We start from the raw sequence: 25814 nt of genomic DNA on the forward strand, positions 1-25814 counted from the left end.
TATACAGTAATTAAGAGGTAACAGAAAAACAAAACATTTCCCATCGAACGCTAAGAAATTAGAATGAATTAGCAAAAAAAAGTTGATTGCACTCCTTCCATTCTTTAAATCACATTTATTTCTCTATGGTACAGTATGTACAGTGGCCAGGAGAGCAGGGTAATCACACAGTGAGAGATGGACAGGTGAGAAATGAACAGGTGATTTTCACCGTGACAGCGAGGTGAGAAGGGAGGGATATGTGCATAGCAGGGAGGGACACATGCTCCCCATCCAAGAGACTAACAGACAAACAGGTTCATCTCACACACCCTCCACTTCACTGACTAATCCTCAATCACTATCTAACCTAAAGGGAAAGTTCACCCAATTTTCAGTATATATATTTCTTTGTATTTTTTTCTTTTAACATTTTTCCATTTATCTTAAAAATTAGGTGAACTGTCCCTTTAAGCTAAACATACTCAAGACAGTAGACGGCAACAAATATATAACCTCACACAGGCATACGCACCCGGCCATCCACATCAGCAGTGAGACAGCCACATCAGCAGTGAGACAGCCACATCAGCAGTGAGACAGCTACATCAGTAGTGAGACAGCTACCCCACTCTACAAGCAAGCACACACTCTCCACAAAGGGTGCTTTGGTGCAACTAAGTTTAATACAGTTGTTTGGAGGGTGAAAGTGTAAACACACTGGGAGGTGGGGGGGAGAAGAAGTGAGGAGGATTTGGCAAATGTGTGGCTGCAAAGCATTATGGGGCAGTCCGGAATCTCGTTTCAAGCTCTGAAAGTGGCGATCAATCTGAATGACGGTACTTTAGTGTGAAAACATTCCCAACAGCGTCTGAGTTTCGCTCTCTCAGCCAAAAGATGTAGAGAGATAAACCCTATCTACCCACTGAGACGTACACAGTCTAAGAAGGAGGACAAGGAAGTAGGGAGGAAAAAAAACACATGAGGTTAAGATATTCCAAGGTGGCGTGGTGTCTAACAGTCCACGATAACGCCAATGTTCCGCTGTCGTGATAGTTTCATGCTCGGGTCTAGCCCAGCTAGCTTAGCCCACACGAACGCCCCACAGTTGGGGCTCCAGAAACAGCCGCCCCAAGGCCCCCCACCCTGCAGCTCCAGCCCAGCAAGGTCCCACCAAGTCCTGGGTAGCATGTGTCCAGAGGTGGGCGCCAGGGTGAGCAACGGTAAGTACGACGACGACGACAGGAGGCTGGTAGGCGGCGTCCGGCCCGGGTCACGTAGCGTTGACCTCCAGGACGTGGTCGTCGGTGGCGGGCAGCACCAGCACCTGCAGGCCCTGGCTGTGGTTGAACACCTGGCCGGGGCTGAAGGGCTCCAGGCGGGGCATGGGGAGCCCTCGCTGCTGCTGCTCCCCGCTGCCCACCGACAGGACGCTGCCTCGGCTGCGGATGCTGGCCGTGTCCGCCTGGTCGTCCAGGGCCTTGTCCAGCAGGGAGAGGGTGTCGTTCTCCACACAGCTGTCTGTGGACGACAGGGGGAGATCGTTACAAAACATAAGCGATATTCCGGTCAACATGAGGGATATATTTTGAGAGTGCAGCGTTAAATGTTCCATATACATGCATCAATACAACACAAATGTTTCTTCCTCTTGACAAATGCAGATTTGTGGGATTTATTAGGTGTGTAGGCCAACAGCTGTGTGCTGGATTCATCCTCCTGTGCGTCTCAGAGGGGTGGAGCAGGAGGGTCTCACCTGGGTCGGGTTGGATGGCGGGCAGGGCGCTGTGAGGCAGGTACTTGAACACCTGGATCTTGGGGAAGGGCAGGTGTCCGGCGAAGAGGGGCATGACCTCGATGTGGATCTTGTGCGTGGCGCAGGCGGCCAGGGGCATGGAGACCAGCCCTGAGCTCTTACCACACACCGCCCAGCTGCTGCTGCTGTCAGCCACTAGGGGGCAGAGCAGGGAGGGTGAGGAAACACACACACACACACACACACACTGGTGGTTTTAGGCACGGGCGAACCGGGCATCCACATGGGCATGGGGTGGCATTTTCCGTCATTTTTGTGTTTGATGCCCTCTGCTGGCATAAAAAAGGTAGTGCGTTTGTGTGTTCACACCCATTGTCGTGCCGTGAATAGGTGTGCAGGGAAAAGCCTTGCCCAGGGCGCCAAATGAGCTAGGACCGCCACTGCACACACACACAGACTTACAATCGGTTCCTCTGAGTCAAACGATGCTCAGGAACGCCCTCCCCCCACGCCCCCCCTGCTCACCTTCATACATCAGCTTGGTGGTGCGGAGCCCCTCGGTCTCCCCCTGCCCCTCCACCTCCTCCTCCCCCTCCGAGGGCTCTGCCAGGCGTGTGATGGAGACCTCCAGCCCACAGAGGGTGCCAGAGTGACAGCTCTGCTCCCCGGCGCCTGGCAGGATCTCAGCTCTCAGGCTGTACAGTGTCTGCAGGGGCGACACGGCAACAACAATGAAACTACACACATTGATTCAGTATATTTGGTCAGAATAATGTTGGTTGAAAATGTCTAAAATACTAATATGCCATGTGAAATACTAATAAAGTTGTGTAGAAAAATAAACTATGGATGTGCTTCTGTCTTCTGCACTGCTGAGGACAGTGGCTGCTAGATGAACAGATGAGGGTGTGAAGACAGGGTCAGAGGAGGTGGGGTCAGAGGAGGAGGGGTTAGGGCAGGAGGAGGGGTCAGGGCAGGAGGGGTCAGAGGAGGTGGGGTCAGAGGAGGAGGGGTCAGAGGAGGTGGGGTCAGAGGAGGTGGGGTCAGAGGAGGTGGGGTCAGAGGAGGTGGGGTCAGAGGAGGAGGGGTCAGAGGAGGTGGGGTCAGAGGAGGTGGGGTCAGAGGAGGTGGGGTCAGAGGAGGAGGGGTCAGGGCAGGAGGAGGGGTCAGGACAGGAGGGGTCAGGGCAGGAGGGGTCAGGGCAGGAGGGGTCAGGGCAGGAGGGGTCAGGAGGGGTCAGGGCAGGAGGGGGTCAGGGAAGGAGGAGGGGTCAGGACAGGAGGTGGAGTCAGGACAGGAGGGGTCAGGGCAGGAGGGGTCAGAGGAGGTGGGGTCAGAGGAGGTGGGGTCAGAGGAGGTGGGGTCAGAGGAGGAGGGGTCAGGGCAGGAGGAGGGGTCAGGACAGGAGGGGTCAGGGCAGGAGGGGTCAGGGCAGGAGGGGTCAGGGCAGGAGGGGTCAGGAGGGGTCAGGGCAGGAGGGGGTCAGGGAAGGAGGAGGGGTCAGGACAGGAGGTGGAGTCAGGACAGGAGGGGTCAGGGCAGGAGGGGTCAGAGCAGGAGGAGGGGTCAGGGCAGGAGGGGTCAGGGCAGGAGGGGTCAGGGCAGGAGGGGTCAGGGCAGGAGGGGTCAGGGCAGGAGGGGTCAGGGCAGGAGGGCTCAGGGGAGGAGGGGTCAGGGCAGGAGGGCTCAGGGCAGCAGGGGTCAGGGCAGGAGGGGTCAGGGAAGGAGGGGTCAGGGCAGGAGGGGTCAGGGCAGGAGGGCTCAGGGGAGGAGGGCTCAGGGGAGGAGGGGTCAGGGCAGGAGGGGTCAGGGCAGGAGGGGTCAGGGCAGGAGGGGTCAGGGGAGGTGCTCACCGTGACTCTCTCCAGCTGGAAGTCGTAGTGGTAGGGCTTGAAGGAGGAGGTCTGGTGGGCGCTGGGAGAGAAGCTGGCAGAGAAGACGCACTGCAGACAGGCGGGCAGACAGGCCTTCCACTTCACCTCCCATAGGCAGAACACACACTGCTTACTGCTCACCAGCTGTACAAGGAGGGACACTGGGATTACAGTCTGTTCACCTCTAAACAGTAGAGGGTCAGCGATTACAGTAGTGCTGCTGTACATGTAGAATGTTTTCCCGCCATGTGATAGCAAATATGTTTTTTTAACAAAAAATTGTAAAAAAAAAAAAAAAAAGGAAAGTGTACAAAAATTCTGTTTTCCATTCCATTATATTCTATAATTTTCTATTATCTTCAAAAATGTTCCATTCTGTTCCATTCCTTCCTCTCTCGTGTTCTATCCTCTCCCTACCTGTTGTGCTTTAGTGTTGAGGGACTGGAGCTCCAGAGAGCATTCCTGCTGCTGCTCCGTCAGGTGCTGCTCCGTCAGGTGCTGCTCCGTCAGGTGCTGCTCCGTCAGGTGGAAGCTCACGTCCGACACGTTCTGCACGCACACCTGGATGAACTTCCTGTAGCGCCCAGGGGACAGAAACACTGTTAGCTCCCCATCGCCCTCTCCCCATCGCCCTCTCTTCCCATCGCCCTTTCCCCATCGCCCCCTCGCCCCCTCCCCATCACCTTCACATTAAAGGGGATGTTCTCACCTGTTGCCTGCTGACAGCAGTGAGTGTTTGGTCTTAAAGGGGATGTAAAAGGTGAGGGCCAGGAGGGTGGAGTAGATGGACCAGGGACAGTCTATAGACATCTGGTGTCAGGACGAGAGAAAAGACACAACATTTGGTTAAAACACAAAACCACTTAAAATAACTTCTAAAAACGTCTTATAAAACATTACCTTTCATCTTAAAAAGTAAAGCAATAAAAAAATAAATAATCATAATCGTGAATTAAGTGTGTGTGAAGTCAGGGGGGCGGTACCCTCTGGTCGATGGCGGTCATGGGCGTGTCGGGGTGGCTGTAGCTGCGCGGCCGGTGCCGGACCTCCCCATTGGTCAGCCTCTCCCCGGGGGGCCGGTGGGGGCCGGAGGGGATGACGCACAGCACCTCCAGCTGGAACTCCAGGGTGTGGTAGGGGGGCGTGATGGGGAGCACGATGCTGGTCACCTTCTCAGACGCCTGGATGGAGAGAGACGCTTCTCCCACACGCTCTGGGAGGGGGGGGAGGCAAGGGAGACGGGGGAGGAGAGGTGATGGTTATGTATTTGTATATTGTACGCCCATATATGTATATGTATTTTATGTACTGTTTCCGATAACATGCTTTCTTCCGTGGGAGGTGATTCACATCATAACACGTCTCATACCCTCTGGATTATAATCTTGTTAAATCTGTACAGCAGCAATCCTAGTTCCAAAGACATTACCTCCCCCCCCTCCAGCCCCCCCTCCCCAACACACAGATCCATGACTGAGACATCAGCTGACGTTACTCTGCAGACACAGACTAACCGTTGGCTGCGTTGAGGATGGTGGCGGTGCAGGGTGAGGAGGGGGAGGGGGGCAGGATGGGCATGCTGTCTGTGTTGCTGAGCTGCAGGGCGTCGCCCTTCTTCACGCTGTAGTGACCCGTCTGCAGGGTGAACCTCACCTTCTGGGGGAGCCCAGCCAGCAGGGGCTCTGACACACACACACACACACACACAAAGGCACTGTTAGAGGTGTGTGTGCTTGTTAGTGTGTGACTTTGTGTCTTGTGTGTGCTTGTCTGTGTGTGTGTCTCGTGTGTGTGTGTGTGTGTGAGGCGTACCTGTGAGGGGCTCCACAGTAAGCTGGGGCTCCTGGGAGTACACCTCGTACTGGACCAGGGGGTAGATGTGGGGCAGGACAAACTGGACCTGACCCACTGTGGCACACAGCTGGCGCAGCGTGTAGGTGCCCGGGTCCCCACTCTGGACCAGGGAGAGAGAGGGAGGGAGAGGGAGCGAGGAAGAGAAGAATAGAGAGAGAAAGAGGGGGGGAGAGAGAGGAGAGGGAGAGAGGAGAGGGAGAGAGAGGATGGGAGTGAGTACTTGCAGCATCATAACACAGTCTACAAGTCCACACCAGAACACTGTTAAAAATAAAACGGCTCCATCGTAACCAAGCATTTACCGGGGCGGTGAAGACGATGCTGTTGTCTCCGGGCAACAGCGTCACGTTGTGCGTCTTCAGCATCTGCGCTCCGTCGTCCATGGCAACGGGGGCCGGGCTGAAGCAGTTGGGCAGGTCGGGCGACGAGCCGCTGTCATGACAACGCATGACCAGGTGCGTGTTCTTGCACACCATGCCGGCGGAGTTGAGGGAGTTATCAGAGGGGCTCCTGTCCTGGATCTCATCCAGCTCCAGGGCCGGACCCCCAGCCACGGACGACCGAAGGGGCCCCCCCGAGGAGCTGCCTGGGGGGAAGTGCACTATCCCTGGGTTGGGTTGTCTGAGAGCCCCCTTGGCCCTGCCCAGGGTCCCTGCCTGCTCCAGGCTGAAGTGCAGGCTGGCGGCCAGCTGCTCCAGGGGCACGGGGACGGGCATGAGGCTGCGCAGCCGGAGCTCCACCTGCAGGGCGGCGCCGGAGTGCACGGACGCCGTTGCCGGGCGGAACTGCAGCTGAGTGAGCTGGGCGAAGGCGGTCATGCTGAGCGCCACCTTCTGGGCTGCAGAGGGAAGTGAAGGTGACGCAGAACGTAAATAAAAAAAACGTGTATATTTTTTATATTAAACGTTCATTTCCAAAAACATTGAGAAATACAAACTGTTTCACAAAAATAATTTAACAACAAAAATCGCCATTTTACAAAGGCAATGTGGAGTTATTTTGACACTGGCCTCAGTCTACTAATGGCACAATTACACATGAACTCAGAATCTCTTCACCTGCACGCTTACCTTTGCTGTCTGTTGATTGGCCGGCAAAAGTCAGAATCTCCTGACAGAAGTGCTCCCTCTCCTCATTGGTCAGATTCCCATCCCCTGCCAGCAAGGCACTGGTCTGCAGGTAGCTAATGGTGCAAGATCAAGGACACCAACTGGCCAATAGGGAACGAGGGCTATGTGAATATGGACTAGTCTGATGTGCAGGATATATGAGGGTGTTCACAACGTGAGACAGAAAGAGACTTTTGACGATTGTGGGACGACTCCTGGTGGGAAGAAAAGGTACTGCCATTAATGACAATATGTTTTCTTTCCACCAGGAGTACCAATAATAGAGATTTCTTCATCAAGCCAGGCTCTTCCTGTCGGGTGGCAGGAACGACGAACAACGAATGTGTGGTAGGACTCCATACAGGAAGAAGAATGTGTGGTGAGACTCCATACAGGAAGTAGAATGTGTGGTGAGACTCCATACAGGAAGTAGAATGTGTGGTGAGACTCCATACAGGAAGTAGAATGTGTGTTGAGACTCCTTACAGGAAGAAGAATGTGTGGTGAGACTCCATACAGGAAGTAGAATGTGTGGTGAGACTCCTTACAGGAAGTAAAGGATACTCCTCCGTCCGGACGAGCAGCTTCTGACACGCTGCGATCTGCTTCCTGGTGTGAGTGACGGGCAGGCTCCACCCCTCTGACACGTACGACCTCAGAGCATCCTGCAGGAAGCTCTCCGCATGATCAGGATCCGCCTTCCTCCTACACACACACACACACACACGTTAAGAGTGAGGTGTCATGAGAAGGATGCTTTAAATAAGCATTAGGAGTGATAGGTGAGGTGACACATGAGTACACTGTGCACGTTAAGGGAGCTGAAGGTAAAGAGGATCTCACATGTAGAACTCAGCCAGGCTCTTCCCCACCAGTCTGGCTGACCTCATCCTGCCAATAGCCCGATACATCTCCATCGCAGCATGAGAGAGCTCCTGGGAGGGGGAGGGAGGGAGGGAATCAAATGAGGGGGGGGGTTAAGGAAGGAGGGAATAGTATAAAATGGTTGATTCCTAGACAACTAGTAGACAAAATATCTTCTTTATTGATGGATATGAAGAGGACAGCCCTGCCTGTGATGTAAACTCACCAGGTAGTGTCTCTCGAACGCCTCCACTGACGACAACGCTTCTTTGAGTTTCTTGTACGGGCTCTGCAAGCTGCTGACTGTGGGAGCGGACCGACAAGTTAACAATTCAGCTCAGGAGATTCTTGTTGGCTCAGAACCACAACTCATCTCTCATCTCCCATCTCTTATCGCTCATCGCTCATCTGCCCGGCTTCCATCTCCATCTAAACCCACTCAGACAAGCTAACGAACTAACACGTCACCCGTGTGGCTCTTTGGGGCTTGACAGGTGTGTTTACAGTCAGTCATCCCAGATGACTCTGTATCTGTTTCCCCCCTCGTCTCTCACCAGTCTCTGGTCGCTCGTCTCCCAGTCCTGCCAGCAGGTCCACCGTTCTGTTCAGGTCCTCTGAGGTGGGGCCCTGGTCGGACACCAGGCCACACAGGTAGCCCAGACACTTCAGCTGGAGCACAGGACAGACACACAGACGTAAGACACACACACATTCAGATAACAGCACAGCAACTCAGTCAAGTTCACAAGGAAGGTTCATATGACTTGTATACTGTTTGTAACATGTATTCCTCACTATGAGTGTGATATATTTAAGTATTTTACAGCAGATAAATAAAATATATAATTTAAGTGTAAAGTGCTCGGCGAGGCAGCCACCTTGTCCGTAGCGTAGGCCCACAGGCCCACAGTGTGGGAGCAGTTGGCGGCCAGCTGGGCGGGGTCACAGCAGCCCTCGATCCTGTGCAACACCTCCAGACAGCTGAGGAACACCCAGCAGTCTAGCGCCCCCTCCAGCACCGACACCTACACAGCAGCACGACAGCTCAGATTAGATTCAAGCATGGGCCTAAACTAAAATAAGCTAAACTAAGCTAAGCTAAACTAAGGTAGGCAAAGCCGACCTAGGCTAAGCTAGGCTAGGCTACCTCCAGCAGACGGAGCTCTTGGACGCAGGTGTGCAGCAGCTCCAGGGCCCGGTGCGTGACTTCCCAGGGCCGCTGCAGGAAGATGAGCAGAGTGCACTGGCGGGAGAACAGGTAGCTGCGCAGGTCCAGCAGGCTGGCCTCGCCGCGCTGGATGCCCTCCCGCTTCTCCATGTCGATGGGCCGGCGGAGCAGCAGGCCGCTCCAGGCCTTCACCGGGGCGCAGAAGGAGCCCAGCCAGTTAGCTCCATCTGGGGGGAGGGAGAGGGGAGACCGGTGGGAAGAGAGAGAGAGAGGGGAGAGCGGGGGAGACAGGTGGGAAGAGAGAGAGAGGGGGGAGGGGGGGGTGGTAGGAAGAGAGCGAGGGGTCAGAAGAGAGAGGGATGGGGGTTGGAGAAAAGGGGTGGGTGGGAGGTGAGTGAAGGTAAACAGAAGGAGGGAAAGAGAGTAACAGTATAGAGGAAAATAAATAAAGAGGGAGATGCAGACAGGTAAGAAATTAAGGGTGAGGATGACAGGGGAGGGAGGGAGAGAGGAGCAAGGGGGAGAAAGAAATTAGGACAGAAAGAGAGAGTGGAAAAAGAGAGGTGGAGAGAGGAAATGAGCAAAGGGAGACAGACACAAACAGACAGGAAATACTTTGTTTCAGTTGTTATTTCTGACTGGTTTCCATCTTTGTTTGGAGCTAGGCAGTGTGAGATGTTGCCGTGTGAGAGCAAACGTCCAACAGAAAACCGTACCTCCGGCTCCAAAGTTGAGGACGTACTGAGTGAAGAGAGCGTCCAGCTCGTCATACTGGACCAGAGCGTCCTCAAACTGCTGCAGCATCTCAAACACAAACGCCAGCTCCTCCTAAACACACACACACACAGACAGAAAGATGAGATCACCACATAGACAGACACAAACATGCAAGTGGAGGTGAGTCACACACAGACAAAGCTAAAAAGTGGGACAAATGCACACACACACACACACACAGGAAACACACACACAAAGGAAAGACACACACAGGATACAGCAACAAGCACGAAAGGACACGCACACACGCACCTGCACCATGAAGTATTCGCAGAAGCTCCAGCCTGGCTGCGTGCGTTTCTCGCGGAGCGTGCGCATGTCGTCCTCGAAGCGGCCCAGGTTCTTGGTGAAGGACATGAGCAGCAGCGTGCGCAGCTTGAGCAGGAAGGAGCTCCACGACTCCTGGGAACGAGACGAGTCCTTCAGGGGGTCCGACAGAACCACACACCTGAGGGGGGGAGAGAGAAGGAGAGAGAGAGAGAGTGAGAGAGAGACAGAGAGAGAGAGTGAGAGAGAGACAGAGAGAGAGAGTGAGACAGAGAGAGAGAGAGAGAGAGAGAGAGAGAGAGACAGAGAGAGAGAGTGAGACAGAGAGACAGAGAGAGAGAGAGAGAGAGAGACAGAGAGAGAGAGAGAGAGAGAGAGAGACAGACAGAGACAGAGAAGTGATGAGTGAGACAGAGAGACAGAGAGAGAGAGAGAGAGAGAGACAGACAGAGACAGAGAAGTGATGAGAGTGAGCAGGAGAGAACTATAAAGAGAGGCGTGATCTTTTCAAACTCTGCCCGTAAAAGTGTGTGTGTGAGAGAGAGAGAAGGTGCCACGTTCACGGGCCTCCTCTGCGGGCGCCGACTCACCTGTCGTTCTGCTTGTTGCAGAAGTCGTTGCGGATCTTGTCCACGATGGAGGAGCGCGGCAGGATGTTGGTCTTGTTCTTCTTCTTGGCGTCGCTGGTCTCCACGACGACGATGACCCAATCGGCAGAGCCGTGGCCGCGCAGGCTGCTCTGCCACCTGGTCATGTCCTCCTTCACCAAGCTCTTATACACCTCCGTGTCCTGCAGGGGAGACGGTACCACTTGAACCACCAGGAGGAGGATGGTTACCTCAGCTGACTAGATAACAGACAGAGAGTCAGGTGGCTGAACGGTGAGGGAGTCGGGCTGGTAATCTGAAGGTCGCCAGTTCGATTCCCGCAAGCAGAATGGCGTGTCCTTCTTCCACTTCACCCTACTTGCCTCGGGCAGAATGTCCCTGTACTTACTGTAAGTCGCTCTGGATAAAAGCGTCTACTAAATGGCAATGACACACTCATCTAGCACATGTTTTTACCCAGAGGCGACATACAACACACAGGGGGTTTTAAACGTGCACCCTCTTGATCTGCAGTCAATTGATCTAACCACTGACACCCTTATTACCTATTTATTAAAGACATGATTGTGCAGTTTCTGCAGCTGGCTGACCAGAGGCTGAAGTGCAACAACACTGGAACAACAGTGAGGACGATCCTGCAGTAGATCTTGTAAGTTGACAGCCGAGAACTTGGCTAGCAAGCAAGCTTGAGTGAAGTCAAGCCGTTTTACTCAGCCCAAAGAATGGCTTTAACATGCATATCTGGGATATGCAAGCAGCCGTCTAAGAATAAGTACACATCATTAAAGAGTAGGCTTGCAGTTAAATAAGGCTCAGCACAATTACTGCTTTTACACTGTTTTTAGATGTGTTGGCATATTCGCTCAAACACAGTGCAGTATCCTCAACCACACAGAAGGGAACATGGCTTGGAGCAATGACAGTTTTATGGTTGTGATTTAAATGTTTGTTGTTATAGACATAACTCAAATAAGTGAGTTGCATCACAAACCCAGCGGGTATCTCTCCAGGAACCTCCTCAGGGAATCAAATGACCAAACACACAAACTCCACACAATCTCCCCAGCCCACATATACCACGGCTACGATCCCTATTCCCTCTTCCTCTGAACGGATGCCTGTGGCAAACAGCTTTTAAAAAGGGAGTGAAGTGAAACATCCCCTTTAATGACTGGGGAGATAATTAAGACCGTAACAAAACTTTTAACGAGCTAACCTACTTACGCCGCCCAGCTTTGCCTACTGTCCATTACGCAACACCACCCGTGTTGGTCACGAGCCGCTGACTGCTATTCCTTAAACAAGCGAGGCTCCCATGCCTGACTATCAATCACCCTACGTGTTCCTGTTTCCCCCTCAGCTCTTCCTCTGGGCAGGCAAACAGTCATTTGGAATTTACAAGGAGCGTAGGAATGAAAGATAAGAGTTTGAATTTAGAGAATGGGTGTGCCCTTGCAGAAAATATCGTTTCTGAATTCTCAAAACACAAAAGCAATCTGTGAAGTCTGGGTTGATTCCATAAGAAGCGCCTGTGGATCCCTGAGTGTGTGTGTGTGTGTGTGCGCGTGCGCGAGAGAGAGTGTGGGAGAGAGTGTGTGTGGACAGGAAACATCAGCAAAGGGCCATTCCACTTACACAGCAGTCAGTCCAGTAGATGTGGAGGAAAGGGAAGGTTAGAAGGGCTTTGTTTCCCTCTTTAGGGAGAAGGTCTTCCTTGAACTGGACAAAGTTAGCTTCAAGGTGAATCATCTTAGGAGCCCTGCCATATGTCCTACAGAGACAAACAGCACATAGAAATTGTCTTTAGACATGCTTATACAGCAATAAGCTTCTATGACTTTGACACCGAGTAGTGGAATGCAATTTTGACGGGTTGGATAGCCTAATGCGATCACGTTTTCATTTTTGACTTTCCAATGCACATGAGAGTGTACTCGATGCTGCAGGCCCACAATAGTGGTAACTATCATCCCAAAACATCACCGGTTCATTTATATCCCATCATGCCCTTGGCAGCACTCACCTCCTCCACTCCATTGGTTCCCTGGGGAGCTGCTGGGCCAATGGGGTGTAGAGAGACGTAAATAAAGCCTGGTCCCCAGCGCCTGAGTGGACAAGAGGTGTAAGAGGAGGAGGGGGGGAAGGGGGGAGGGAGAGAGAGAGGAAGGGAGGGAGAGACAGAGGGAAGGAAAGAAGGGTGAATGGGTGCAACACAAAGTGTCTCAGATGATACCCAATAGCCAATACCCATCAACACCTGAACTGAAATGTCTATTTAAAATGTTCTCGTGTGGCGCTCCAGTAGCTCACGGGATAAGTGTGTACAACACCGAGGCCTTACCACAGCAGCTTGGGTTTGAATCCAGCCTTGGCCCTTTGCTGCATTTCTTCCTCTCTCTATCTTTCTCTCTCTCTCTCCCTGCCTGCCTGCCTGCCTGCCTTTCCTGTCACACTTACAAAACTGTCCAATAAACCATGAAACATGCAAAACAATACATCTTTAAAATGGTCTGCATGTGGTGTAGATTGCAACAGTTCAGCCTCTCCTGTCCATCCCCCACAGAAAGCTGTGCGAGTCTGTTTGGCTATCACCTTCCTGCTTCAGTTTGCCCTCACGTCCAGAGCTTTAAAAAGCACAGGTGTTGAAAATGTACTGAGACGGCAGGTGAGACCCTGACCCCTCTAAAACCAAACGCCGCTTGTGTGGGAAGACGTAGGACGAGGGAGGTAGCAGATGATACCAAGTCTCTAGTTCGTAGCATTCTCTACCGCAAGTGGGCTAACGACGCATTATGCACTGAGAACCATGTAAGAAGTTGGTCTCGTGGGAAGAAATATATACATGTTGGGTTGGTAAAACGTAGGCTAGAGCAATAGGTTAACTTTCAAGACATGCAACACAAACATGCTGAAGGGAAACATCGTGTGTTCCTTGTGCGGAGTCAAGATCCTGTTCAAGCGTTGTTGTGTATTTAGTCGTCACATGGTAGCCATAGGTCTCTAATCTGACTGAAGCACGGCTAATTCCACCACAACAGTTAAGCAGTGGGTCTATCCTATAAAGAGAGACTTGGGTCATATGGGTTGGTTGTTTGGCACGTAAAGATACAACCAGTAAACGTACAGAGGCGTATGAATGAAACCCAAGCCCTTGCTGTCTAAAACGGGACCGACAAGGCGTCTTGGCCGTTTTGACCAACCACACGGTTAGTTCAGATCCCCGCTGTAGCCTATGACTTCACAGCCGTACTCGTAGATTCATCAGCGTTAAATGGAGAAGGCAACACACTGACGTCCGAGCGAACCCTGGCAAAAGGGTCAATTCCTAAAATAACCTTTGCGACGCGAGAGGCCGGCATGGGGGTTAGACTGCTAATCTGTTCATTATATGGTTGCCACTGCAGTTGGTGTGACTTTGATGAACACTTATCGCAGCAAGGTGCATTCTTGCGTGATAACAGCAGGTAGCAAAAATTGCAGCACGAGCTCTGACGTAGCCATAGATAGGTATCTACCGGCTAGCATGGTAGCTAATGTTGCTAGCTAGTTGACATATTACTACTCGAAACGATATTCACGTTACCCAGAGACTAGGGTATCCCATTTCTATTGCTGGTCTATCATGCGATATAAATACACATGCAGTGCTGTCTAGTTAGATGTTAACATTCCACGCTATAACCTCGAAGGCAAATTGCAGTGGCAACTGTTTCGTGTAAGTCAAGAACAGCAAGTGTCATATAGCTAGCTAGCTAGCTGGCTAACGTTAGTTAGCTTACTAGCTGTCAGGCTGGAAAAATACGACTGCAACATCGGAAAGAACACTCACATGTCACAATCGGCTTGTTTTCCATGGTGTAAATAATTGGCTTTTCCTCTTGAGGCTCCATGAGTATTAACGGTAGCCCCCCATGAAAATGTCATCCGAAAATCCAGGTTGTTGTTAGTAAATGCTTATGTGTGCAGTTGTGATCAATCGATGGGGCCCGTGTCCCCTTGCACTTCCTGGAACACCTTCATACGATCTACGTAAACTCCACGTAATTTAAAGGGATAGTTCAATAATCATCCATAATTACGGTTTCCTTACTATGTGTTATGTGTTCAAGATAATAAGGTAATTAGACACGTTTACTCTTTTCATAAATATACTGTATTGTGAGAATACATTTTGTCATTATTTTCCAAAATGACACAATGAACACATAATGTAAACCTGTGACAGGCATGCTTATAGATTTGTTTTGGAATTCATGTTCAATGACCTTTTCTAAACAATTCTACATTACTATTTTAATTAGATTTTCTTAACAGGCTTATCTATGACATGATAAATGAATGTCCAACCGACACATATGCTTGGATTAGTTCAGCAATTATAAGAGTGAACATTAATCGTTGAGGTGCATCGTTTTGATATTGTGAGCTGTCTTCTACTGGCACAAGTTGGAACAACTACAGTATCACCAAGTCATTTCTACTTTGGTGTTGATTTCCTTAGCAGTCTCACACAAGGTTGATCTCAAACTTCATTTTAACTTCCCCTCCATCTCTTTTTACTGAACAACCATTTCTGCTCTTCCCAGTTCCCTCACTCACTACATTTTCTTCTATGTTTTGTTCTTCCAACATCCTTTTTAATTCCTCCATCAATTTTCCACATTTGTATCATTTCACCTCCTATTTCTTTCATTTATCCTCTCGACTTCTCCCTGTGCCTCTTGTGTATCCTCCCTCTGCTACCCCTTTCCTAGTTCCGTTTCCTCTCCTTCTTTCTCCTTCTCTTCTAGTTCCCTTGATTGTTGTTCCTCCCTCCTTTGCTCTCCTTGCTCTCTTCTTTCATGTCCTTCTTCCCTCCTTTCCTCTCCTTCCTCCCCCCTTTCCCCTCCTTTGTCCTCCATTTTCTCCCCTTTCTCCTCCTTTTGTAGTTCAATCCCCCCCTCTTCCTCCCCCCTTTCTTCTACTTGCTCCCTCCTTTCCTCTCCTTTCTTCTCTTCTAGTTCCCTTTCCTCTCCTCCTTCCCCCCTTTCCCCTCCTTCATCCTCCATTTTCTGTATTTTCTTCTCCTTTTCTAGTTCATTCCCCCCACCTTCCTCCCCCCTTTCCTCTTTTTGCTCCCCCTCTCCTCGTTCCTCTTCCTCCCCCTCTCCTCGTTCCTCATCCTCCCCCTCTCCTCGTTCCTCATCCTCCCCCTCTCCTCGTTCCTCATCCTCCCCCTCTCCTCGTTCCTCATCCTCCCCCTTCTCCTCCTTTACCCATCCCTGCTCATGTCCCAGCAACACACCCACCTCCTCCTCTCCAATGCCTGGTTTCCCCTCCACCCAATCATCCACCTCTCCCCTCTCCTTTTCTCCATCCCTTTCTCCATCTCCATCCTCAGTTGGCCTCTCCTCCCAGCCCTCAGTCTCCCACTCGATCTGTTCCACCCTGGCCTGCATCTTGCGGTTGCTAGACTCCAGCTCCATCATTAGACGGGCCAGTTTGGTATGCAGGGTGTCCAGGTTCTCCTCCAGCCTCTCCAGCTTGGTCTCTACCTTCTCCTTCTCCTCCTCGCCCTCTCCGCTCTCCTCCAGCATGCCCATCCTGGTGAGGATCTGACGTCCCTTCTCTTCTAGAAGGCGCTTGGCTGCCGGGAACTCAGACAGCGTGTCTGTCAGGTCCTCCTTGGACAGACTGAAGAGGTCAGAGTGGCCGATGCTGCGGATGTTAGCCGTCCTGCGATTGCCCGATTTGTTACCTATGAACACACGCCTGTTTAACGCTGACTTTTCAAAATACCAGACGTATGTGATGTGTCAGTGTACTGATCGTCCTGATGTTTTGAAATGGTGCTGGAAAACAACAGACCTACACAACTCAAACCTAAACACATCAATCAATCCATCCTTCCAAATCACGACTTCACATTTTTATTTCCTCCAGTCGTTACCTTTGATGTTGAGGATGCTAATTTCCCCAAAGAAATTTCCGTCGCATAGCACAGCGTACTGTGTGACGCCATCGTCTGCCACCACGGCCAGCTTCCCCTCCTTGATGATGTACATCTCATGTCCCACATCCCCCTTTTTACACACATATTCCCCTGGACTGTACACCTGCAGGAGGAGGGACATCAAGATGGAGAACACCCCAGTGACATCAACATGGAGGAATGGACATCTTAAGTTAGGGGAGAAGAGTTGAGGTGTGAGAGTGAGGAGGGGTGAGGGAGGGCGAGGAGGGGTGTGTGAGGGTGAGGAGGGGTGAGGGAGGGTGAGGAGGGGTGTGTGAGGGTGGGGAGGGGTGAGGGAGGGTGTGGAGGGGTGAGGGAGGGTGAGGAGGGGTGAGGGAGGGTGAGGAGGGGTGTGTGAGGGTGAGGAGGGGTGAGGGAGGGTGAGAAGGGGTGAGGGAGGGTGAGGAGGGGTGAGGGAGGGTGAGGAGGGGTGTGTGAGGGTGAGGAGGGGCGAGGGAGGGTGAGGAGGGGTGTGTGAGGGTGAGGAGGGGTGTGTGAGGGTGGGGAGGGGTGAGGGAGGGTGAGGAGGGGTGAGGGAGGGTGAGGAAGGGTGAGGGAGGGTGAGGAGGGGCGAGGAGAGGTATGTGGAAAATACATCCCACTCATGGTACCAGACAATGTGCAGGGTTAACCGGATTACAAATATTGACCTCTGACCTGTGGCGTGAGTTTGAGCACAAGCTCCTCCAGCAAGCTCTTCTCACAGTTCTGGAAGATGGTGACCTTGGAGAGGGTCGGCAGGTGCACGCTGACAGCGATTTCTGTCTGGAGTTGGACCGGCAGCTGCTGCAGGATCTCGTTCTCCCTTGTGATCTTACGGTTGATGTACAGGTGCTGATACCATCCGTTGACACGGTTACGCAGCTCACTGCTGATGTCACGGTTACGCAAGTAGGCTTTCACCTGGAATGATGAGAAGAAGAACGTCTGGACGATCTATTTATACATGAACGCCCTGGGACGAATTGGACGACATGTTTAGGCCCAAACAAAAGTACCAGTCAAACTAGCTTAATTATCATAGTTGATCTTGGGCCAGTGAGACTAGAGGATCGCTTCCTGGTTGTATTTGTATGACCTCATCTGTAATCGCAGTGGAAATAGTTCCGAAGCCTCACCAGCTCGTGGTTGGGGAAGAACACGTTATCACGATCCCTCAGGCTGGTGATGACGTTGCCCACGTTTCCCACGACGGAGGCGAACACCAGCACGGCGATGAGCAGGTCGGCAATCATGAACAGGTACTCCTCCTCGCGCTGGGGTTCCGGTGTGTCGCCCACCGTGGTGAAGATCAGTGCCGAGAACCAGAAGCAGTAAAAGTACTGGCGGCGCATGGAGGCAAAGTCAGGGTCAGACATGTTGGGGTACACCCACTGATCTTCCCCGAAGCCTATGTATCTGGAGAGGGAGAAGTACACACAGGCGTTCCAGTGGATCAGAACAAAGATGTAGAGCATGAGTTTGGTGATGCGGAAGGTGTTGGGGTAGGAGGTCCGTGTCTCCATGCGATCCAGGGATTCGTTGAGGCGGGGAGAACGCAGGAAGCGGTTGATCCTCACTAGGGGGGAGTGGATGCCGAAATAGATATAGAGAAGGTCCGTGGGTAGAATAGACACCAGATCTAACAGGAAGCCAGAAGAGCTGAGGTAATGCTTCTTCAGAAGAGATATGTCCCTGACCAGAATGCCTTGCTCCAAATATCCTGCAGAGGGCGTCACAGATACAGAGCATGTCATGTCAGGATGTTCATAATTGCAGATGATTGGAGATGCACAGAATGATAAACACTGTCATCACAAAGGGCTGAGGGTTACAAAGATCGAGATAAAACCTAATGGATGACCTTCACACAGAGGAACAAGAAAGGTTAGAAATGTTTCCTTGATGCTTACATTTGCATCAAAGAAATATATGAAAATGACCTACAGTAAATGATTTACCTGTTCGAAATTTGATGATGGTATCGATAACAAATAGGAAATCAAAGATGTAGTCCATTGTAAGCCACACCACAAGGAAGTTTTCCTCAAGGTCATAGAAGCATGTCCTAGAAATGAAAATGAAATAAAAACATTTCACTACATTCATGACTGGCAGCAGCCACATTCTACCTCAACGACAAGAGGAGTTACATTCAGTGCACACACCTAGCAATTATGATGACCCAGTTGTAGCTGATGGGAAAGATCATAACCTGCAGCCATCCATAGTAAAATTCCTCAGACGGATCGACCACCCACTCTCTCCAGCTTGTTGGGACAGAGAGAAAGGACTGCATTAAATGCTGTCAGACGATGTGCAGATTGTTTTTTGTTGGTTGATAACATCACATCAGAATAATTCCTTCAATCATTCATCAACCTGGCTACATAACAAACCAATAGCTATTGTTTTGCTTTGACATTTGTATTCCACCAGTCACTCACTTTACTTTAGGCTTCACTTCCTTCGCCTTCTGTTCATCTTTCCCTTCGTCTTTTTTTGCCTCTCCATCTCTGCCCTCCTTCTGTGTCCGACGCCATCGGAACAGCTTCTCCCATCCGCTCATCCTGTGTGTTCTCTCCAATCTCAGACGGAAAAGACTTTAGAGCATTTTCTCTGGTCTGAGGTGAACCGTGTTCACATATGACATGATTCACCTGTGTCTTTTCGGTTTGACTGACAAAGCCTGACAGCCTTAACAAAAAGTGTTGACTAACAGTGAGCGTAATTGCCCTGTGTGGACTGATTGGGTTGTGCTTTGCAGCATTGCTTCCCATAATGAGCAGCCTCACCTGGGCTGGTGCTTTTGGTCACCATGGAAGTAAGGCTCTTTAACAAACACAGGAAGGTCCCCAGGGGCTTGTTTATTCTCAAGGTGTGTAATGACCTTCCTGTTCAAAACAAAGACATAGGTCTAAGAGTAATATTTGATACTTAATGTTTGATATTTGATGCAAACTTTGATGTATATATTTCAAAAAATAAAAGTTATTTTACATATAATTTTCAATATGGAATTTTTACACGAGAAAATGAATATTAGTTGAACGTTTTAGTATACAGATGTAAGGTAGGGCAAACAAGTGCTCCTGTGTCTTTTGAATTAATCTTTCTACTCAAGGGCGGAGGAGGGAGTTGACTTGGGATAGCGGTTCTGGAAGGCGTCATTGCGTCCTCTGTCCGGGATCTTGCTTGTGGGTGTGTGTGACAGAGGAATTCCAGTAAGATGGCAGCGAAAAGGAGAGCGTGATTGTGAAATCAGATTTTGTTTAAATTGAGGTCTAAAGGAATATTTTATGTGACAAGCCAAAGGACAAGTAGTCGATTTAGTAATCAACAAGAACCTATTTTCTCGCTGACTTCCCTCGCGCTACTGCTGATCTGCTGACAGCGGAGTTCACTGGACCTCTATCGTTTGCAAGGTGGCACTGCTAGCAACGAAGCTAGGCTAACCAGCTAACGAAATCACTGCTTCTCAGCAACAGGGGATAGCTACTTATTTTCAAATCTATCAACCAGGTAAGAAACTAACTACTTGACTTGCCAGTTTGGCAACATTGCCATTCACCCCTTTTTTTAACTAAAGCCTTCAAAATATGGTAAATATTGCTGAGCCTCGCTAGCCAGCCAGTTAAAGATTGACGCAAATAAGCTAGCTAACCTCTAGTATCAGCTAACTAGCTCAGTTAGCTAACTCAATCAGTGCCCGCGCCTTGGTACGTTACACATTGGCTGCTTGTTTATTTTATTCACTGGCAATATTCTGTGGTAGAAATTATTCGCTTGGTGTGCAGAAGGTTATCCAATGCAAGTTACCCAATCTGTCTATTTAGTGAAAGTATTTTTATTTTCTTCTCGTGATTATGGCTATGGTATTTTCTATTCGTAATGCTAATTCTAGCTTGCTAGCTAAGGTAGCTTGTATAGTAGTACCAACCACTTGGAATGTGAGCTTAGCTGTCGTGACAACACATTACAGTACTGCAACTAGTCAGTACCAGTTAGATGGTTTGAGGACTTATACTGTAGTTTGACTGACATTTAGATCGCTTCAGCTCGTGGCTATCGGCCCACTAGGAAAGCCTTTTCCCAGCTTGTTGACTAATTATCAGTTTCGGAAACATCAAAAATGGCACCAGTATATTTACTGGTATTTACTGGTAAATATACTAAATGTATATTTGTTTCATGTGATATAACACCACATCCCCTGCAATGGATACGAAGGAGCGCTCTGGCAGCTAACGTGGTTATGGTTTACTTTACTGAGTCACAGATAATGGATAGCTTCTTGACTAATAATTGATTACAGCCGAGTGGGAGCTGACATGACCAGTAAGGAAAGAGAGCCTTTATCTGAAACAAGGTCAGTTTATGTAATAAAAAACGAACGGGATAATTTCCCCTACCCTGCCAGATTTTCCTCTCAACGTCTGTGGACAACAATAATTGAGTTTCTGCGATATAGTACCCAAACCAGTTATCATACACTGTTCTCAGTTAGTGTGTGGGATGAATGTGTGTGGGTGGTCAAAGAAGAAGAAGACCCACTCTGGCGGACTTGACTCTGCCTCGGGGCAGAACAGGCTGGGCTGAAGTGCCTCCCTGCCTCCCTGCCTCCCTGCCTCCCTGCCTCCCTGCCTCCCTGCCTCCCTGCCTCCCTGCCTCCCTGCCTCCCATCACTCTCCTCACTCTACCCCTCCCTCTGTCACTGAACAGAATAGGCATTCTGAGATCCCATAAAACGTAGCAGTTAAAGCCTGACCTAATTAGAGCATGACCATAATTTAGACAAACCATTCCCATGATTGAGGGCCAACCACTGCCAAAATGCCTCTCACTGCACCCTGGCAGTCTGGTGTTTTGTTATTTGTGGTGTCTTTCCGAGTGCTGGGAAGGCTGGGTATTTGCTCTGCGTGAGTTCAGTGCTATTAACTCACCCTAACCTCTGCCATGTATTCCTTGTGTATAATTTCCTGCCTCCTATCATAAGTTTCCTGCACTGGGACCTGAACAGCTGAACTTTGAGCCTTTTACAACTGGGAAGAATTTGACCTGAAAACGAATGTCCCATTGAGTAGCACTGACAGTCCTTCTACTGCATTTCTCCAAGCTTATCTTATTGACATACTCTTTTACTGGGACTGAAAGGTTGTGTTTATTGTTTTCTGAGTGAAATGTTAGATCCCTTGCTGAGCAGCTTGAGATCAGTTGTTTTGCTCTAAAACCAACAAGTCTGACATCTTATCTTGGGCTCACTGCCTGTGATTATGCAGAACCTTGTTCAGCTTGACTCAGTTAATCATATGAGATTCCAGTCATTTAATTAGTGAGAGGCAAAGTTTAAATTGGTAGACTGAACCATATGATGTCACAGTTTTGTTGCCTTCAGAGCTACTAAGACTTGTAATTGTCTTTTTTTTTATAGTCCACAACTTGTAGTTCTAAGGTTCCATAGGTTGTGGAAGGGTTACCTTAGGGTTTCTCTTCTAAGAATTGAAATGAACACTGCCACAATCTTTTGGCAGGATTGCCAGATGGACGGCTGTACTGTATGGTTGTAATAGTTCTTTGTCTGGCTAATAATTCATAAGGTAGAGAAGGAAATGACCTATGAGACATAATTGAAGTTGGTTACTATCACAGCCTGCTTAAGCCGTGTTAGGTTCCTTGTGAGGGAGCTGTATAAGGAACTGAATCTGAGTTCTGGGAGTGGTTTTTGGACTGCCGTCAAATCCTTCATTCATCTTCCAAACCACAAAAAACCCAGTAAGTAATCGTAAGACATCTTTTCAACTTCATGTCTGAAAAAGAACAAATGTCTGCCTTGATGTCTGTATTCTGTCTATCATCCTTGTGTGTGTGTGTGTGTGTGTGTGTTTGCGGTCGACCCCGCCAGGTGTGCCTGCTACCTTGAGTGTCCTTACTGCCTGCGCTGCTCTTTGATGACACCTCGGTTAGTTTGTCTCATCTTTACAAATGAGCCCGGGTCACATGACCATACCCCCTCAGGATTCTCCTGAGTTTGTCCCTGTTTCCATGAGAGAGGAGAACTAGCGGAGTAAATTAGCGTGGGGGGATGAGAAATGCAACCTGGGCGAAAAGCACAGTCCTTCGCTTGTTGCCGTGTGGTGTTTGTGGTCTAGTCGCTCGATAATCATCTCCCAACACAAGGACTGTCCTGTTCTGCTGTGGCATCGTTAAACGGTGAGACCTGACCTCTCGTTTTGGCTCAGGAAGTGTGACAGGGTGGAGCCACAGGGCTGCCAACGCTCATCTGTGACGGCTCACGCTCTGCCTGTCTCTGTTGCTGCCTTCCCCCGTGTTTACTGCTCAGTGTTGTAACAGCAAACCTCCACCCTCACCTGTGTGTGTGTGTGTCTGGGGAAACAGAAACCTTTGTAGGACAGCACTCCAGTTTACCAGAGATTAAACCAAACTCCTGAGGTCAGATGGCTGAGCGGTTAGGGGCTATTAATCAGAAGGTTGCCGGTTTGATTTGTGGCTGTGCCAAATGACGTTGTGTGTCCTTGGGCAAGGCACTTCACCCTACTTTCCTCGGGGGGAATGTCCCTGTACTTACTGTAAGTCGCTCTGGATAAGAGCGTCTGCTAAATGACTAAAATGTCTCCTCTCTCTCCGTCTAGGTGGGAGTTGACGTCCAGATAAAAGGCCTGTCTAGGTTCAGCTGATCCCTGCTGGGGACATGCCCCGCTGCTTGGCGTCTGTGTGGACCACAGCCAACATGGAGGCTTAGCCGCCAAACTGGGCCTGTGTTCAGGTAACACGCTTTTTTTTTCTATTTTACATTTCAGTAGCCAACCGTCTCTGTCTTAATGTCTGGTTAATCCACACGTGACAAAGCTGAGTGAATTTGTCGAGGCGTGTGAATCCGTCCTGAGGCGTGACTGTAGACCGGCCAGGTATTCCGAGTCGACTTTTGTCAGAAACCCCTTTCGGAGTGGGAGAGATGGAGGCAGGTTCTCAGACCTGTTGGTGCACAGGGGCTTGCTGCGAGTCACGTGGTCTGTGCATCATACAGGCTCCAGCGATAACCTAGTTTCTGGCCTCAGATCTCCTCCTGCCTGAGCCAAGTATAGCGGCGTGTTGCTACGGATGCTTCGTATGGGGAAATGTACAGCAACACTGCTGCCTCACAGAATGTAGGCTAGCCGGTTCACGCAGTTCAGTTAACAGATGTTTTGAAACGAATAATTGGCCATACCTGCGGGTTTTGTGCATCGAGTAGAGATGCACAAAAACGACTTGTTGGTACTCGTGTCGGGCCAGTATAGCATGGGAAACACTCATATTTGGCAACAGCATCATAATCTAATTCCGATTACGAATACCCTAATGAATAATAATATAGCCTGTAAACGTGATGTCACTGCTCCAGCTAGGAACTTCTACACAGCTGGTTTAAAAATGGCCTGATCCTGAACGTAAGCTGCAAGCAAGAATTTCATAGACAAGCTGAGTAGCAATGCCACCCCCCCAGCACCAAACTATTAGGCTACTTTCCCAGAGTACTTGGCGATCAGCTCAGCATCTTTCTTTAGCTTGTGATGACTAGTCGCTTAATCTGCAGCAGCAACAACGACCACATGTATCTACAAGACTTTGCAGAGTTGTGCAGTAGGTACAATCAGCTCACCTCCCTTTGGGACCTCATGCTGTGCGTGTTAGAACGTGGTCAGCAAGGTTGTGGTCAGCTAACCTCTGACATGCTCCCTGCATGCTAACCTGACTCACCAAATGGTTTGTTATCCATCTGGGAAATCGTCCTGGGAAAATGTTTGGAAAAGGGCTGGCATAAAAAAAAAAAAACTTGGCAGGTGATTGGATGAACCATCCGTCTATCACAGGCTAACTTCAACCACGCCCGTAACTGCCAGTAGTTTCTTCAGGCACAAATAAATGATTATTGTGTGGTCGTGATCTCGTAAATCCAGTTGTCACGCAAGATTGCCCTCACACTGCCCGACACAGCTGGTTTGAACCATCTCGACAACACCAGCTTTGCAAAGCTTGACACCACAAGTTCAAATGTGTCGCTGTCAGTCAGGTTCAACACACACTTTCATTTAGTCCTATTTTCCATCTCTGGTGTTTTAATAGTGAGATGTAGCCATGCCCAACTGTTGTTAGGTTATCTTTAGTGTAACACGAAGGGTTTCAATAGTGTACTGTTCTTTAGTTTGTCATTGCGGTAACTCACTTTGACGGTCACAGTTACTGTTTTACGGAGCTGTAAAGCCAGGTTGTTAGTATAACTCACTCCCAGGTCGCTCTAATCCTCTGTTGGATCAGGAAGTGACATGAACCCGCTGTGAGGAGTTATGACAGGTGTGGCCTTTGCCTGGGCTTAGCTGCTGAAGCGGACCTGAAGGAGGGTGTTACAGAGCCAGTGGTGTCTGTTGGGATCACTGCTTTCCCATAGTGAAGGATCTTGCTAACCCCAGCTATAAATACATACCAACTCTAACTAAGGGACTAGCACTGTAACTGGAACCAGCCCAAGCCAGCCCAAGCCAGGCTATCCTGGGGAACTGGGTGGGTGTTTGTTTAGTGGAGTCAAGTGGCTGAGCGGTTAGGGAATCGGGCTGGTAACCAGAAGGTCGCTGGTTCGATTCCCGGCCACACCAAATGACGTTGTGTCCGTGGGCAAGGCACTTCACCCTACTTGCCTTGGGGAAAATGTCCCTGTACTTACTGTAAGTCGCTCTGGATAAGAGCGTTTAAGAGCGTTTGCTAAATGACTAATTGTAAATGTAAATGTTTAGTGCGCTGGCATGGTGACTTATCATCCAAGACCTTCCATAGCGTGCGTAGAGTCCTCACACTCCCAGGGCGCCTGAGGGGCAAGGTGGCGGTCGTTTTAAACGCACCCCTGTAGTAAATCACAGGCCCGGATGGCAGTCTTGTTATGGATACTGGGAGAGTGTGTTCTGTCTTGTTATGGATACTGGGAGAGTGTGTTCTGTCTTGGGCACGCTCCTCCTGCTCTCCATGACCCACTCCGCCCAGGGACATGATGATGTCACTGGAACAGGGATCGGGCTGGTCGGTTCTCGACGGAAAGAGAACCAGTAACGTCGTGTTTGGAGATGTTGTTGTTTGTTGAGGAGGGCAGGGTGGAGCCAGGGCGCCCCTCTCTCTGTGTTGCTCTCCTTGTCTATCCACACCTCGCCCGCCCGCCCTCTCGCTCCGCTCCCAGCCTCCCAGTCCATTCACAGCGCGAGTTACGCAACCAGAAGAATGCATTCCTCGCGTCCCTACTCGGGTCTGAATCTCTGCGTTTGGCCCCAGAGCAGACATCTGGAGTGGCCGGCTTGTGGTCGGCTCCTCTTTTGTTTTGATTGCAGAAAGGGAGACCTGAATGCCTGTTAGCCCAGCACCCCCCCAGTACTGCCACAAGCTGCAGGGCTGGTCCAAGCTCAAACTCAAGCGCTGGCCTACAAAATGAAATCCATATGTTCATACCCTTCCTCTGAGTAATGTTTCAAGGGGCTTTGTGCTGCTGGACTATAGGAGCGGGCAAGCTGATGTAATGTCCAGTGAACAGTGTGAAAGCAGGATTG

At 50.1% G+C, this 25814-nt stretch overlaps 3 protein-coding genes across 5 annotated transcripts in view; 1 reads left to right on the top strand and 2 right to left on the bottom strand.

Annotated features, from left to right (window-relative positions):
• Window positions 1-100: 100 nt before the first annotated feature.
• On the bottom strand, window positions 101-14272 carry trappc10 (trafficking protein particle complex subunit 10). Its single transcript, XM_084689301.1, has 23 exons — window positions 14086-14272; window positions 12280-12361; window positions 11892-12027; window positions 10239-10438; window positions 9634-9829; window positions 9321-9432; window positions 8584-8831; window positions 8315-8461; window positions 7991-8105; window positions 7663-7739; window positions 7416-7507; window positions 7137-7277; window positions 6534-6646; window positions 5766-6301; window positions 5422-5563; window positions 5124-5291; window positions 4593-4822; window positions 4319-4419; window positions 4027-4183; window positions 3589-3753; window positions 2261-2441; window positions 1736-1930; window positions 101-1500 (listed from the first exon to the last, which is right to left on the bottom strand). Exons 1-23 carry the CDS (start codon window positions 14144-14146, stop codon window positions 1253-1255), a joined length of 3843 nt encoding a protein of 1280 aa, XP_084545427.1. The 5' UTR covers window positions 14147-14272; the 3' UTR covers window positions 101-1252.
• cnga4 (cyclic nucleotide gated channel subunit alpha 4) lies at window positions 14229-19054 on the bottom strand. The gene is made up of 8 exons (XM_084688452.1): window positions 18675-19054; window positions 18396-18497; window positions 18189-18295; window positions 17367-17950; window positions 16906-17151; window positions 16186-16351; window positions 15545-15993; window positions 14229-14261 (listed from the first exon to the last, which is right to left on the bottom strand). Exons 1-8 carry the CDS (start codon window positions 18794-18796, stop codon window positions 14229-14231), a joined length of 1809 nt encoding a protein of 602 aa, XP_084544578.1. The 5' UTR covers window positions 18797-19054.
• A 362-nt stretch (window positions 19055-19416) lies between these two features.
• Window positions 19417-25814, top strand: part of fhip1b (FHF complex subunit HOOK interacting protein 1B) — a 23096-nt gene continuing 16698 nt past the window's right edge. For all 3 annotated transcript variants that reach the window (XM_084688547.1, XM_084688548.1, XM_084688549.1), the window contains exons 1-2: window positions 19417-19749; window positions 22878-23011. The gene's annotated coding sequence lies outside the window, so the exon portion shown is untranslated. The remainder of the gene's footprint in view (window positions 19750-22877; window positions 23012-25814) is intronic.

This window comes from Hypomesus nipponensis, chromosome 23, assembly GCF_054491055.1.
Source record: "Hypomesus nipponensis isolate SF chromosome 23, ASM5449105v1, whole genome shotgun sequence".
In the NCBI taxonomy this organism is placed as follows: Eukaryota; Metazoa; Chordata; class Actinopteri; order Osmeriformes; family Osmeridae; genus Hypomesus; species Hypomesus nipponensis.

Coding starts and splice junctions, on each gene's coding strand:
- trappc10 (XM_084689301.1), bottom strand. CDS start 14,146: ATGGAGCCTCAAGAGGAAAAGCCAATTATTTACACCATGGAAAACAAG. Junction 12,028..12,279: donor GAACCAATGGAGTGGAGGAG/GTGAGTGCTGCC, acceptor TTGTCTCTGTAG/GACATATGGCAGGGCTCCTA. Junction 4,420..4,592: donor TGACCGCCATCGACCAGAGG/GTACCGCCCCCC, acceptor TCCTGACACCAG/ATGTCTATAGACTGTCCCTG.
- cnga4 (XM_084688452.1), bottom strand. CDS start 18,796: ATGAGCGGATGGGAGAAGCTGTTCCGATGGCGTCGGACACAGAAGGAG. Junction 15,994..16,185: donor TAGCATCCTCAACATCAAAG/GTAACGACTGGA, acceptor GTGTGTTCATAG/GTAACAAATCGGGCAATCGC. Junction 14,262..15,544: donor CAGGCATTGGAGAGGAGGAG/GTGGGTGTGTTG, acceptor AAGGTGTTCCAG/GAAGTGCAAGGGGACACGGG.